At 39.7% G+C, this 15,109-nt stretch overlaps 1 protein-coding gene across 1 annotated transcript in view; it reads left to right on the top strand.

The window, feature by feature from the left end:
* Window positions 1–1,259: 1,259 nt before the first annotated feature.
* glra4a (glycine receptor, alpha 4a) overlaps window positions 1,260–15,109 on the top strand; it is a 57,107-nt gene continuing 43,257 nt past the window's right edge. Inside the window, exon 1 of the mRNA XM_022214095.2 lies at window positions 1,260–1,829. Coding sequence (XP_022069787.1) covers window positions 1,762–1,829 — 68 coding nt within the window. The 5' untranslated portion in view covers window positions 1,260–1,761. The remainder of the gene's footprint in view (window positions 1,830–15,109) is intronic.

Raw genomic sequence — 15,109 nt, 5'->3', positions numbered from 1 at the left:
CATGTCAGACAGCTACTTCAGACTCAGCAGGAGGGGAAGAGTCCAAGAGTAGGACAGTTTGTTGAAGAAAACCTGCCAGCAAGCAGGGTAAGATCACAGAGTAACTTCCCATGGTAAGTGGTGAATCAGTTGCTATGGGAACTGATCCAGAATTTTGGTTAGACCTCTCTCTGAAACAGAAAACCCAAGTTTTTCTTCACCTTTAGAATTTACATGCTTAGTGATATACGATGCCCTCTAAAGGAAACAGCTGTCTGTAAAGGGAAGCTAAGCTGAAGTGTGAGGAGTTTGCATGTAAGAAAGCCACAATAAGCTGAGAGATGACACAACACACTGTAGAACTGAGGGAAACTTGTGAGTAATTGAATAATTTTCTGTGTCACGACATTAACGATGGACTGTATATAACAGATGGGCATTGCTGCTTAAAGTGCCCGAAAAAGTAAAGCAAACAGGGAAGTGATTTCAACCTGCATTCTTTCTAATGACCAGCAGTGGGCGAATCCTTTGGTTGCAAAAAGAAGCCTGATTGATCGGTATAATAAAATAATGTTCATTGTTTGTTTTTTAAAAAATGTCACCTGTTTTCATTTGTGGTACAACAATATTCATTAAACACATTTAGAACATAAATTAATGACATCCATTCTCTCCGATGTACAGGAAGCATTTTCTTAATGAGTTTATGCTCTCAATTGCAAGTTTCAAGACTTTCCGAATACGGCATGATGTCTGCTTGGTAAATTATGGTCCCATTCAGCAGAAAATAGACTATAAAGGAGAGCATTATTTAGGGTGGAGCTACCTTGCGATTGACAGGTCACTACAATATCACATTGCGTAGTGTCCTTGAGTTTTCAGTCAGATCCACCCCAACTTATGTCTATTTTTTAAAAAAAAAATCAACATAGCAATGACCAAATTCCAAACTTGAGGCTTCAGAATGGGATTCCACAAACCAAGTGGTGACGTCATGCAGGCTACATGCATCTTTTATACACAGTCTACACAATTTCCTCAAGTCCACTGTTTAAATAAACGCATCAGTGCAGCTTTAAATTCCCTCAGTGCTTAAGCTACATTAACTATTTTAACATGCAGTGCCCTCTAGTGGCTCAAACACCCAACATAAACCAGGAAAATAACAAAAAACACAAAAACTTTATGTCAAGTACCATTTCCACTCCATTCTACAAGCTCTACACAGGCTGCACTGCATCTGAGGACCTCATCCTCCATTTCCTGACTAAATTTTATATTAGAGTTTCACTCCAGATTGGCCATCAGCCACCAGCGTGCATCCAACACTGCAATTTAGCTCACCATCGCAGCCATCCTAATTAGGGCTAATTACACATGAGGCAGCCATCAAAACAAAAGCTACTGTTCCTTTAAATCTTCACCCCTTTTCAATTTTTGGAGCGAGGGAGGGAAATACAGAGAAACAGGAGGCGAAAAAAGAAAATCAGACACACACACATACGCAAACCGACACTCCCCATGAACACAAGCACCAACACACTGACAGACTGACCAGCGCCGTCCAGCCGCCTGAAGCAGAGCCTGCTGTGTGGATGTGTGCAGCCCTCTGGACTTGGTGGGAGGGGGAGAAGTTTCCCCAAAGACAAGCTTGGATCACTGAGAGAGATGATGCCTTCCTCCTCTAACCCAGTCTCACCAGCTGCTCAGTGGATTTGCTGATTCCCGAAATTATTTGTGCAAGTTATTCAGCGGGAGTGGGGAGAGATTTTGAGCCAGAGGATGCTCCCACAGGTCATTCGGATTTTGTATGTCTTGTCTTTCTGCTTTTTCCAAGGAGGCTTTATCAGGTGAGGCGCACTGGCATTTATTATTCTCTCTGTGTGTCTGTGACTTATTTCCTCTCTCATCAGCTGCTCGACAGAAACTTTTCCGGGGTTTGAATCGACGCTACTGTCTGTACATCACATGTGTCGTTTTACTGACTTTTTAAGTTGATTAGTTGACGTGGTTCTGTGGATGAACTTCCAATGTGCGCAAACCATCCTAATGCTGGTGCGAACGTAGAATGTCGGAATATTTTCAACTAATGAATCGCACGAATCTTAAAAAAAATGGTGAGAAAAATTACTTCTCTCAAAGAGGGACAAACGAGCCAACGTTGGCACAATTACGCAAAAAATACGCACAGCTTTTTACGCACAGAGCAAACATGTCACGAACTGGAAAACCACGATTTGATATTGTGGTCGCAGTTTGTAAACTGCCAGCGAAGATCAGTAATAAGCTAACGTGCGTAATTTGTCATGGGAGAAAAAATACAATAAATACCAAACCGTGTCCTTAAGTGCCCCCCAAAAAACCTGCCATATTCACAAACTACCTGTGGATTTTCCGGTTGCGTTGCAGGTTTGATTTGTGGTTAAATGGCAACGTTAAGACTCCATGTGTTTGATGAGATATTCGTGGTGTGATTAGCAATTTAACAGCATGTGATCCACCCTCAAAGATGTATTTCAGAATGAAAACAAACGTATTCATGTTTCGAAAAAAACAAGAAATAATGTACCTATGCAGAGGTGATTCAATATTGTAGAAACATGTGAAAGGACCAGTCAGTGTGTGTTCACCGTGCTTGGTGACATAGAAAACCTCCCTTCCCTCCCTTTTCTCATTCCCTCTTACTTGCTGTTGATCCAACATACTTCATATTTCTTGCTTCCATCCACTCACAATCAGGCTCTCCTTCCTCATACCTCCCTGCACTCCTCCTCCCTCTCTCCCCCTCTTGGTGGCAAAAACTTTTATTTGCAGTGAACCCTTTCCTTATTTCATGCCCTGCCACCCTCAGGTGGCAGGTCGGGAATTAAGATCTGCATAATCCCGGAGCGGAACAGAGCCGTGACTCCGTGAACCCAGGGGCAAGGAGAGCAGCTCTTAGCCTGGAGAGCAGTCAACTGACAGCACCTCCTCTGAGAAATTATATGCTCTCCTACCAGCCTTTCTGCTCACCACGTAGGTAGGGATTGGGAGGGAGGAGAGGCAAGAAGGACAAGGAAAGGATTAAGGAAGCAGGGCAGGTGTAAAAGACAGGCAGAATCTGAGGAAGGTGTGGACACGTTGGGGGGGAATGATGGAAAGTGAAAATGGGAATGGAGCAACCTGGGATGGAGAGAAATGCAAACAAGAAATTGAGAGGGTGATTCATTTAGCTGCAGGCAGTGGGGAGATTAGTAAAGTGGAGAATGGTGCTGGTAGATGGAGAGAAATGGTTCAGATAGGAAAGGGGAGATGAGGGGGAGGAGGAGGAGAAAAGGGGATGGTGGATATGAGAGACATGAAGTGTTGAAAGAGATGTGGAAAAAAAAAGATTGTCATGTAAAAATGGTGTTCAAGCTGGATGGATACGATACGCTTCGGACTGGATAGTTGTCATGGAGAGGAAATGAGAAACAGGAGAGAAGGGTGTGATAAATAACAAAGTTCATATCATGCTCTGAAAGAGTGATGGCTGTAAAAGGTTTAGAGATGTGCATGTGTCAAAGTGTGGGTGTGAAAAAGAGATAGTGTTGTGTCTTGCACTTCAGGTCTATTCGGATTCAATTCATGAAAAACTGAGTCTTTCTGGTTTCCTGAACCTATTCTGCCACCCAGCTCATTTGCTTGTCGGGTATTGCAGTTGATTTTTTCCAAGGGAAAAATAAAAACCTAAATACATTTACGATGAACTGCAAAGTTGTTGATTTATGTTAATTCATGCGTTGAGTCACTGCAGTGTTCACAGATGTTGTTCAGACGAGCTGCAGTGGTCTATTTTGTCCACATTCTCTCAGTTCAACGTTATCAGTCAAATTCGACACCACACTTGTCCAACAAATCTTGATAATAAATATTGAAAAAAATATTAAAAGGGCAGGCCCAAATGATTTTATAATTTATTAGTTAATTATATTTGAATCTGTGTAAAAAATAAAACTGAAATAATTTTTAGCCCAAAGACAATACAAACTATTAATTTCGGACATTTTTGTTAAAAAGGAATTTTAACCATGGTTTATTATCCAATTATCTCAGCATGAATACATCCATCCGCCACAACATTAAAACCACCTGCCTAATAGAGGATAGATCCCTGTCATCAAAACAACTCAGGCCCACTGTGGAATGGATACAGGACCTCTAGGAGTTTCCTGAGGATGATCGCAGTGGATCCTTTAGGACAGGGATCACTAACTGGTGGACCGCAGTCCGGATCCAGACACAGATGCCATCTTATACGGACCTGGACCTGTAGTCAGTAAATTGTAACAGGATTTTAAATTTGACAGGTTCTTTGAATTTGAATTAAATACCTCTGCTTTAGGACTTGTGGGATATGAGGTGGGGCCTCCATGGATCGAACTTGATTTTTGAATAAATTATGATCTGTCTGGTGAACATCCTGGGCTCTTCGTCATGTTCCTCGAGCTGTTCCTGAGCAGCTCTTGTGGTGTGGTGAAATGTATTGCCCAGTTGGTGGAGGCTGCTGTCATGTGGAGGGCTATTGCCATGGAAGGGTCTGCAAAAATGTCTAGTTGGGAGGTGCATGTCAAAGTAACCCCCACACAAAGGCATTGCATTGTAATGAGATTATCAGAGTTATTTATTTTTCTGGTCTGTGGCTTGTTTTGTTCTACAATTCATTTAATAAATAATTGGTTGTTTGAATGTCACAACAGCTAGAGGCAGCATGTTGTAATATGCTGCACTTCAGCGTCTTGCATGTGTTTGGAAGGCACGAAGGACAACAGTTCTTACAACTCACATACGACTCAAAGATAAGAATAATCCACATGCTGCTACAAGTCATACTTTCTGTCAGCAGTGCTGCAAATCCACTACAACAGGTGCCGTGCTTCAGTTTGGTGTTTGTCATACAAAGAACCAACACAGGCCATCCATAGCTTCTGAACCTTTGACGTTCTAAACTTAATAGACACTTTCTCTCAGGATGTTTGAACATGTCACAACAAGAAAAGCTCAGATGTAAATAGCAAACTGAATGACGGCTGTGTTCCATTTAGCTTGCTGTCACACTGTAATGATTTACTGAGATACTTGAATAGAACACCACCATTGTCAATTTTATTACAAACACCTGTTCCAGGGATGGGATCAGCAAGTTCTGATTCTAGCGGAAAGTTGTTGGGGGGGGTTGCGGCGGCGGCGGCGCAGCGACTTCTAATCGCTGGGCCGTTTACAATCGTCGTTAACAAGCTATTGTTAACGTCGTTACCATCGCGCGGGAGTATCAGCGACAATAAAGTGTTCAAACTTGTGAAATCAGCGTTCAAATAAATGAAATCGGCGGAAATCCGCGGATCCGCGGTAAATTCCCATCCCTGTAAAAAAGCAGAATTCCGCGAATTCGTGGAAAAATCACATCCCTGTTGTTCTCGGACAAGTCAAAATGTTGGCTGTGAAAAAGGCCTTTTAGGCACCGGACACATCAGCCCAACAAAAACTTCTAATTTAAAGTTAGAAAAAAACACAAACTATAGTTGAAATGCAGTGTCTACGCCATAAAAATGAAAGATTTTAAAAGTTTAACGTAATTTTTCAAAACAATTTACTGTTATTTTACAGAAAAAACTATGTTGTTGTAAATGGTAATTCATTCTGCCACAACATTTGAGCATAAAATTATAATTTTTACTGTATTCAAATGAGACCAATATGCTGCCCTTGCAGCGCGTGTTCTAGTGCGCAGCTAGACAGCTAGCTAACATTTTAAAGTCTTCAAATAACCACACAGGGCTTGCTTTTCTGTGCTTTACTTGAGCGACAGTTTTCTCTTTTTTCTTTGTAAAACTGAAACAGACAACAGAGAAAAGAAAATAAATCAATATATGAGTGCTGACATATTCATGAACACACGTATTACACATGCTGAAGCCGATTGCTAACTCTGCACTGTATGACACGGTTTAACTACATAACTAATTATAACAACATAAACTTCTAACATGGCAGTCTTATTTGGTGCTTATGTACACATTGTACTCGCAGACAAATAATTTCCAAGGCAGAAGCGTGATAAAACATTTGCAGCAAAGGTTAGCTGTGTCCGTTGTGGCTGTCAGAGACAAGCATGAGGCACGTAGCAATTTCAAAGATAGGTCAGAGCGGTAAAAGCGCTCACACCGCCATCATTTCTGACACCAAACCAAAACAAAGAGTGCTCACTCTGACTCTGTTTTTCAAAACCCAACTGATTTCAATTTTCAACTTAATCATTTAAGTTCAAAGACAGCACAACCAGAGGTGGACAGAGTAGCCAAAAAATCGTACTCAAGTAAGAGTAATGTTACTTCAGAATAATATTGCTCAAGTAGAAGTAAAAAGTAGTCATTCAAAAAATTACTCAAGTAAGAGTAAAAGTATTTGGTGGAAAGACTACTCAAGTACTGAAAGTACTGAGTAACTGTTTGACTGTAATGTCTGATTTATATCTTTAGAAATGATGTGATCAGACAGACAAAAATTTAAAATAATGTGCAAATTCTGGTATTTCCAAATAATAAAATAAAAAATAGCAAAATTAAATAACATCTTTAAAAAATAACGAGTTCAGGCACAAGAAACACAAATTTCCAAATCTTGGTTTTTCATAGCATACAGCCAGTCAAACAGTTACTCAGTACTTCACTACACCATTCATTTACATGTTGACTGTAAAACAAACAAACAAAACAGACCAAAACTGTGCATTATGTGCACATCCAAATGTGCATTTTTCCAAAAAGTAATGGGCTCCTTTACGTGGGACTGTAAACTTAAACAGTTTTATTTCTTACTTCATTAAAAAATTTCATTTTTTGACAAATATTTGCTGTTATTTTCACGGTCTTTCCAGTATGTGTAAATTACAATATTCCATCATTTCTTTTTTACGTTTTAATAGACGCGGTTGCTGCCAGGCTGTCACAAGTTTTGTTTTGTTTGTTTTGTTTTTTACAGTGTAGTTTGCTGCAATTCTACTAACACCAGAATTGCAATTGGAAAATATGAAGACTATTGTGTTATCATATTGTCAGCTCTGATTTGCAGCTTGCTCCCCCATCTGGAGTGTGATGTTATTATCTGACAGCGCTCAAGTTGTGCAATATGCATTTGCTCACAGTTGGATGTCCAGTAGAAAAAGGAATGAGGCTGTTCTAATAAGTTGTTTTAAGAATCCAAAACTATCACACATGCAGACTTTGACAGCATGTGAGCATCACAACAGTGGACACGAAAATTGTGCAAACGTGTCCATCAATGTTCTCTGGTCATCTGCTGTGTTTCTGTTCATTGGCAAATCGAGAGTGAGCCGAAGTGGATTGCATTGAAGTGAAGGGCAGAGAATCGCACCAAGGTTCCCTGCTGTCCTTGCCTCCAGTCAGGGAAAGATCATGAGTCAGAACTGAAAATATCAGAGAATCGGTCATCAGATGGAGCTGGGAACTCACAAGCCTGATTATTGTTTGTGTGCATATACAGACGTGGACAAAATTGTTGGTACCCCTCAGTTAAAGAAGGAAAAACCCACAATTCTCACTGAAATCACTTGAAACTCACAAAAGTAACAATAAATAAAAATTTATTGAAAATTAAATAATCAAAATCAGCCATCACTTTTGAATTGTTGATTAACATAATTATTTAAAAAAACAAACTAATGAAATAGGGCTGGACAAAAATGATGGTACCCATAACTTAATATTTTGTTGCACAACCTTTTGAGGCAATCACTGCAATTAAACGATTTCTGTATTTGTCAATGAGCGTTCTGCAGCTGTCAACAGGTATTTTGGCCCACTCCTCATGAGCAAACAGCTCCAGTTGTCTCAGGTTTGATGGGTGTCTTCTCCAAATGGCATGTTTCAGCTCCTTCCACATATGTTCAATGGGATTCAGATCTGGGCTCATAGAAGGCCACTTTAGAATAGTCCAACGCTTTTCTCTCAGCCATTCTTGGGTGTTTTTGGCTGTGTGTTTTGGATCGTTGTCCTGTTGGAAGACCCATGACCTGTGACTGAGACCAAGCTTTCTGACACCAGGCAGCACATTTCTCTCCAGAATGCCTTGATAGTCTTCAGATTTCATCGTACCTTGCACACTTTCAAGACACCCTGTGCCAGATGCAGCAAAGCAGCCCCAAACATTACTGAGCCTCCTCCATGTTTCACCGTAGGGACAGTGTTCTTTTCTTCGTATGCTTGGTTTTTGAGTCTATGAACATAGAGTTGATGTGCCTTACCAAAAAGCTCCAGTTTGGTCTCATCTGTCCAAAGGACATTCTCCCAGAAGCTTTGTGGCTTGTCAACATGCATTTTTGCAAATTCCATTCTGGCTTTTTATGACTTTTTTTCAGCAGTGGTGTCCTCCTTGGTCGTCTCCCATGAAGTCCACTTTGGCTCAAACAACGACGAATGGTGCGATCTGACACTGATGTACCTTGGCCTTGGAGTTCACCTTTAATTTCTTTGGAGGTTGCTCTGGGCTCTTTGGATACAATTCGAACGATCCGTCTCTTCAATTTGTCATCAATTTTCCTCTTGCGGCCACGTCCAGGGAGGTTGGCTACTGTCCCGTGGGTCTTGAACTTCTGAATAATATGAGCCACTGTTGTCACAGGAACTTCAAGCTGTTTAGAGATGGTCTTATAGCCTTTACCTTGAAGATGTTTGTCTATAATTTTTTTTCGGATGTCCTGGGACAATTCTCTCCTTCGCTTTCTGTTGTCCATGTTCAGTGTGGTACACACCTTTTCACCAAACAGCAGGGTGACTACTTGTCTCCCTTTAAATAGGCAGACTGACTGATTATGAGTTTGGAAACACCTGTGATGTCAATTAAATGACACACCTGAGTTAATCATGTCACTCTGGTCAAATAGTTTTCAATCTTTTATAGAGGTACCATCATTTTTGTCCAGGCCTGTTTCATTAGTTTGTTTGTTTTTAATAATTATGTTAATCAACAATTCAAAAGTAATGGCTGTTTTTGATTATTTAATTTTCAATAAATTTTTATTTATTGTTACTTTTGTGAGTTTCAAGTGATTTCAGTGAGAATTGTGGGTTTTTCCTTCTTTAACTGAGGGGTACCAACAATTTTGTCCACGTGTGTATGAGAGGGAGAGGTAGTTGTAGGGGAGGCAGAGCGTCTCTTCCTCTTAAATGTAATGCATTAATTGAATTAGATAATGACTACTTGATTATAAACTTCATTTTCATATTTAGAAAATAGGTCAGTGGCAGAATCACTGAAAAACTATTTCTGAGTGGCATCTTTGGAGATGAACATTAGCAAAAACACTAACCCAATTAGGGATGTAACAAGGCAAGTTATTTTTTACTTTTAGACTCTTCACTGCACTGCTGACACATTCTGTTTCCCACATTTGGTTTTAAACGTGGAAAAGTTTGAATATATTGTCAGTAGGCTTGCAGGAAAAACCTAATCTGAACACTTCTAAAAAAAACTCCTGCAGATTTGCATTTTTTGGTCCATTTAGTGATTCGTTGGAAAGTTTTCTTGTGTCCCCACGAGTAACTGGCCCAATTAAAATGATGTATACGCCACTGAGCTACTCCAGTTCTATTAAATAAAAGAAAAATATTCACAAGAATGATCAACGATAAATGTCAAACCTGAGAAACACGAGAAGAAATTCCTTTTAGACTCCAGTTGGCAGCAGTGTCCATAAATCTATACTTCACACCAAGAGTTGATTATTTTCAATTTCAGGTTATTTTTTTTCTTGAACTCTGAACAGTTTCTTCTATCAGCATGAAACTCAACATTTTTTTTGACATGTTGGGACATACAGTGCATTATTTCAGGGTGTATTCATGCTTTAAATCAGCTGCATACAGCGATTGTCAGACTTTTTCAGGCTGTAGCAATTTGGAGTCGTGTTTTTGTTTCCAGGTTGTGTCTTTTTTCTTTTGGTCAAAAATTGCATGTCAGAGGGTGCGAAACACAAGAAGAAAAAGACGGTTTAGGAGTAAGTGTAGCCAGTGTGAAATGGTGTGAGTGTTTTGAACCAAATGATGTCTCTCAGGAAACCATTTCCTCATCTTTGCAGTTTTAGCAGAATACACGCAGCATCCACATTATTCCTCCAGAGATGAGGTGGTTAAAATGACTGGTACAGTTCTGTTTTGCCAAAGTCAGTCATTCAAGCATTTAAAGTTCCTCTCCAGTCATTGATTAAAAACAGTTTTCCTCATGAAAATTGTCCCTTCCTGCAACAGTATGACGTAGATGTAACTCAACACCTTTGCTTCATCTTTGAAGACTTTGCCTTCCTCTCCACTCCTCCTCAAGCACACCAGCTCACCTGCCTCTCTTCTCAAACACTGTGAAACCTTTTAAACCTACACAATTGCATGTTTTTATACTGGAGCAGTTCAGTGATGTGGGTTCAGTTACAAAACAATGCCAAAGTAGGAGAGTGAAATGAAAAGTCTCACCCTGCAAGCCGACAGAATTGGTTCCTGAGGTTTCTTATGTATGAAACCCCTGAAGTCAAGCCTGTCATCTATACACCGCAGCTTCAAGGTGCAAACGTTCAGCCATGGTGGTGAATGCTTATTTTGCCAATGACGTGTCGTCTAGAATATAAAAACCAAAACATGGACATGTTTTCAAGGTAGCTAGATTTTAACCAGTGGGGTTTTTTAAAATCTATGTAATAAATCTGTGCAAAGTCATATTCAGCTAGACCAAGATTGGCCAAAAGCAATTGTTGGGACAATGAACTGTGATGGCGCCTCAAAGACCAAATGAGGTCATGGATTGTCAAATGGAGCATCCATCTTTCATTTGACCTTCCTCTATCACAGTATGAACTGCACCAGAATGGTTTAGAGACAAATATGCCTTTTGAATATCCTTTGCACATTTATCAGCTCATTACCAACAGAGATAAATAAATGATATTTACACTCAGAGAGGTTTTCAACAGGGCTACAGCTATCAACTATTTTAGTAATTGAGTATTCTAGCGATTATTCTGGTGATTTAATCAAGTAATCAGATTGCGCGTTTGGCATGCTTTACAATGTCAAAAGCAGAAGTGTGCGTGCTGTGCAACAGAAATAGCGGTGTATTGTCCATATACAGTTTAAACATTAGTGGTAGAATTCTCACTTGTCACGTGGAAGGCCTGGGTTTGATTCTCAGCCAATGCAACGACTTCACTTTACTTCAATATGTTTAAACTGCTGGTACTGCAGCTGAGAGAACACAAATAAGAAAAGTGATCAGCTTATTTGTATTTAATGCAGAGAATATTCAATCAGCAACATTAGTTTCCCTGTGATTTGGCCGCAAATTAAAGTGATTTCCTTCATTATGAAACAGTGTCAGACCTACATGCACTTCAATACGATATCATGTTTGAATATATGAAGCGTGATAGTTTTATTGTGCAGCTGTCAGTTAGAAATAATCAGCTGCACTGATCTGTAAAATAAATGCACAATTAACAGTTTTCTACCAGCATTCCTGTCTTACATAATTTCCAGCTTTTTACCATCGTGGATTTTTATGTTCCTCATTGTTTTCTATTTAAACAACCTGTTGGCTGAAGTAGCTGAGCGTGATAGTTTAATTTTGTTCAGAAAAGGAGTTGAATGATGCTTTAAACGCTCCTGTTCGTGTGGACAAGTTTGAAGCAGAAAGTCTGAGGTAACAAAGAAAGTTGATAACCACCTTCATACCCGTTAACACTGACTGAGGTTTTAGTTTTTGTCGAGCCAATTTACACACAGAAAGCCTAATGATGTTAAACTGGCTTCCCAGTTCAGTGCTCTGATCTGCTAAATGCCATAAACACTAGAAAAGCTGCGCTGATTAAAACAGCAGCGTCCCATCAAATTGAAAATCAACTTACTATTAATTGATTATAGATCTGAGTCTGTATAGGATGAGGTCTGAGTCTAGACTCAGAATGCAGTCAGGCAGTTAGTTACCTCAGGTCTAATATATAGAAGCCTCGAGTCAGAGAATTTTGCCTCGAGGAATTTTAGTAATCAAATTACTCCAATCATTCAAGCAATCACTTCAGCCCTAGTTTTCACTCCTCATTGCATGAACATTGTACATCTCTGAGAACTAAAAGCTAGTACCAAGCTTAGATGGACTGGGACAAGCATGTTTCTGGCTGGTTCGTATCTTAGTCGTTAGCATGTCTGTTCATCAGCTCAACTCTGAGAGCCGTCTGTGACACCGAGCTTCTACAACCACATCCATATTAAAGACACACAGATGAAGATCACAGTGCCACTTTCTGGTGTGACTGGGCCTTAAAGTTGTTGATAAAGAACTTAAGCTGCTGTTGGACTCATTGTGCATCAAGATGGATCATCAAACTCTAATTTAAATTTAAAACAAAGGCTTCTGAAAGATGAAGCATGTACTTAAAATGTCCCATTCAATTTGCTTCTATGAGAAAGTGGTATTTTCTTCCATAGCCCTATCACAAATACCTGTTTAACAACAGCAAAACTGTTCATCACAGGGAACACTCTGGAAAGAAGTAAACACAATTTAGTCAATTGAAACTTCAAAAGCTGAGTTGTTGGGCGAGGACACAATCTTTCTGTGATAGCTTTTAATTAAATTCTGATGGTACTCCCAGCTGGTATGGAAGTATCTGCAATAGCAGAGTAATATCTGGAGGCTAGTAAACAGTCGAGAGGAGGAGGACTGCAAAGATTGTGTGCCTTCATTTTAAACATTTCACAACCCACTGGCTGTCCAAAACAAAACTTGGGTGAGAAAATGCCTGACAACTGGGGGAAAAAAACTAATGTGGAAACTCTTACACACCTTTATGAAGCCACTCTAACTGAAACCTAAGTATATATATATATATAAAAAAGATAATAAAGTACGCAGATGTAGGGTTTTCCATGCCAGTGGAGGGAAAAAAAAGATTGAGTCCATCAGTGATTTCACCTTGACTTGGACTGTCAGACACTGCTAGGTTTCTTCTTCTTTCTAAAAACAAAGGAAATCCCCACACACTTGGTTGATACACAGACTTGAACAGCAAGGAGTGCTGGCAAAAAGAAAGCGTGAAAGGAGAACAGATGGGATGTTTACGTGAGTTAATGACTAAAAAATGAGAGCCAAGCTGGAGACAAGAGTCGAACAGACGGTTTGCTCTCCACAGCCGCCCCCACCACGAACAGTAGTCGTATACTTATCAATGAAATATGAAGACTGGGGACACAAAGAAAATTCATCAAACGGTAAACAAAGAGTTTATGTTTTTGTGCTGGTACGCTTTAAATTCCATTGAGAATATTGGAAAGATTTAATTGTAGCTTGTTTAAAAAAAACAACAACTTCAAAACAACTTATTTATTCAGCTGGTTCTCAGAGGAATGTCTGGATTTAAGTTTGATTTTACATAGAAACTGTATGTGCGACTGGAATAAAGTCATTCTAACATATAGTCTAAGCTAATTTAACATTTTTTTGGAACAACTTTCAATAAAAAGAAGGGAGCTGTGCAGATACATGCCACACAGTCCAATCTAAAAAAAAAAAAAAAAAAGCAGTGTCTGACACAGAGCTGCCCGTTGCTTCAGTGGGCATTAGATTTGTGTGTGGATATATGGTGGAGGTGACAGCTTACTGATGGTCCCTCGCTGTCAGGGCCTTCGGTGTTCGTCTGACACTCAGGCTGAGAGCTGTGACTGATTGTTTTCTGCCCATTTCCATCACACCCCATACGACCTCTCCCTGCTTCTGCTACATTAAATGTACATAACAGCCTCATTTGCTGCATCTTAACACACAGTCGGTTTCACTGACGTCCTCATGCTGGAAGAAAAAAAAAACTGTGGTTTCGTCCTCGGCGAGTTAATCTCCTGAAATATGCCAATTATCTTTATCATCTTTTCTCCTGTTAAAAATCCAACCATGATTTAAGAGGCTACAATCACTGACATCCTAAAATGTCATTTTTCTTTCTGGATGAGAAATGAGTGTGTGTTTTCCCCTTCACACTAAACCATGTATTTGTGACATGCCTTTGCTGCCAGCTGAAATCAAAACCCCAAGCCACGGAATAATAAATGCATCATGAAGTGTAACTGATGTGCATCAGCTCAGGGTAACTCTTAATCTCTGAAGATATGCAGCCAACTAATGCTGGGCTGAAAGAGAATTGAATGCAACATTGTCCATGTTTCATGCAGGGAACCACTAAAAATCTTTCAGGCATGCATCTACATTATTAGAATGGTGAAATAATCACTAATAATATTAAAGGACTCTCATATTGTGGCAAATCCATGGGAGGATGACCAATGAATTCTGCCTTTACCTTCAGGTTTATGGAACTTTATACCATGTGTCAGCCCTTCGTTTTAATTGTGCAGCCCACATTCATCATTGTAATTATTGTTGGCCGCAGCTTCCACTCAAAAACCCACGATAAACTCAATGTGACCTTTGCCACTTTCTCAGCACCCAAGAGAAAATACACAGTTAGCACGTAGTGGAATGAAATATTTACCAGCTGTAGAGCCATTTTCCTCAGGAGTTGATGGAGACCCAAACAGAGCTAAAAAGGAGAGAATATTTGGATTTATATTCATTAGGTGGGCCACAAACACAATATTAGGTACTGTTGCGAGGCTATAATATGCTGTTGGGGTTGAAGGTTTTTGCACATGTAAAAAAAATGGACTAAATAAAAAGTAAATTAAAAGTTTTGCAAATAATTAACACTGCAAAAACATTAAATTGTGGTGATACTTTCAACAGAAGCTAACCAACTTAACCAGACAGTGCGATTCAGTCTCAGAGAAAGCAAAATAATACAACAGCACAGGTGTCCATAAATTATTAAAGCCTCTTCTGGGAAAATCAAGTTTTTTACCTTGATTCTGTCGATAAGGTGTTATTTAAAAAAAAATATGCGGGAAGAAAACAACGTGAGTGAAATAAGCAGTTGAGACCTTGGTTATTCCCTCCAGAACTGGCTTCTAGCTCGAACAGCAGGGTCATAGGTGAGCTGGTGTGTTTGAGCTGCTGCAAGCAGAGAGGAGCAGACTTCATAGATCTGCACATGTTAAGAGTT

This window comes from Acanthochromis polyacanthus, chromosome 10 (assembly GCF_021347895.1).
Source record: "Acanthochromis polyacanthus isolate Apoly-LR-REF ecotype Palm Island chromosome 10, KAUST_Apoly_ChrSc, whole genome shotgun sequence".
Lineage (NCBI taxonomy): Eukaryota > Metazoa > Chordata > Actinopteri > Pomacentridae > Acanthochromis > Acanthochromis polyacanthus.
The sequence above is the reverse complement of the archived record's forward strand: the minus strand, read 5'-3'. Positions and strand labels throughout refer to the sequence as shown.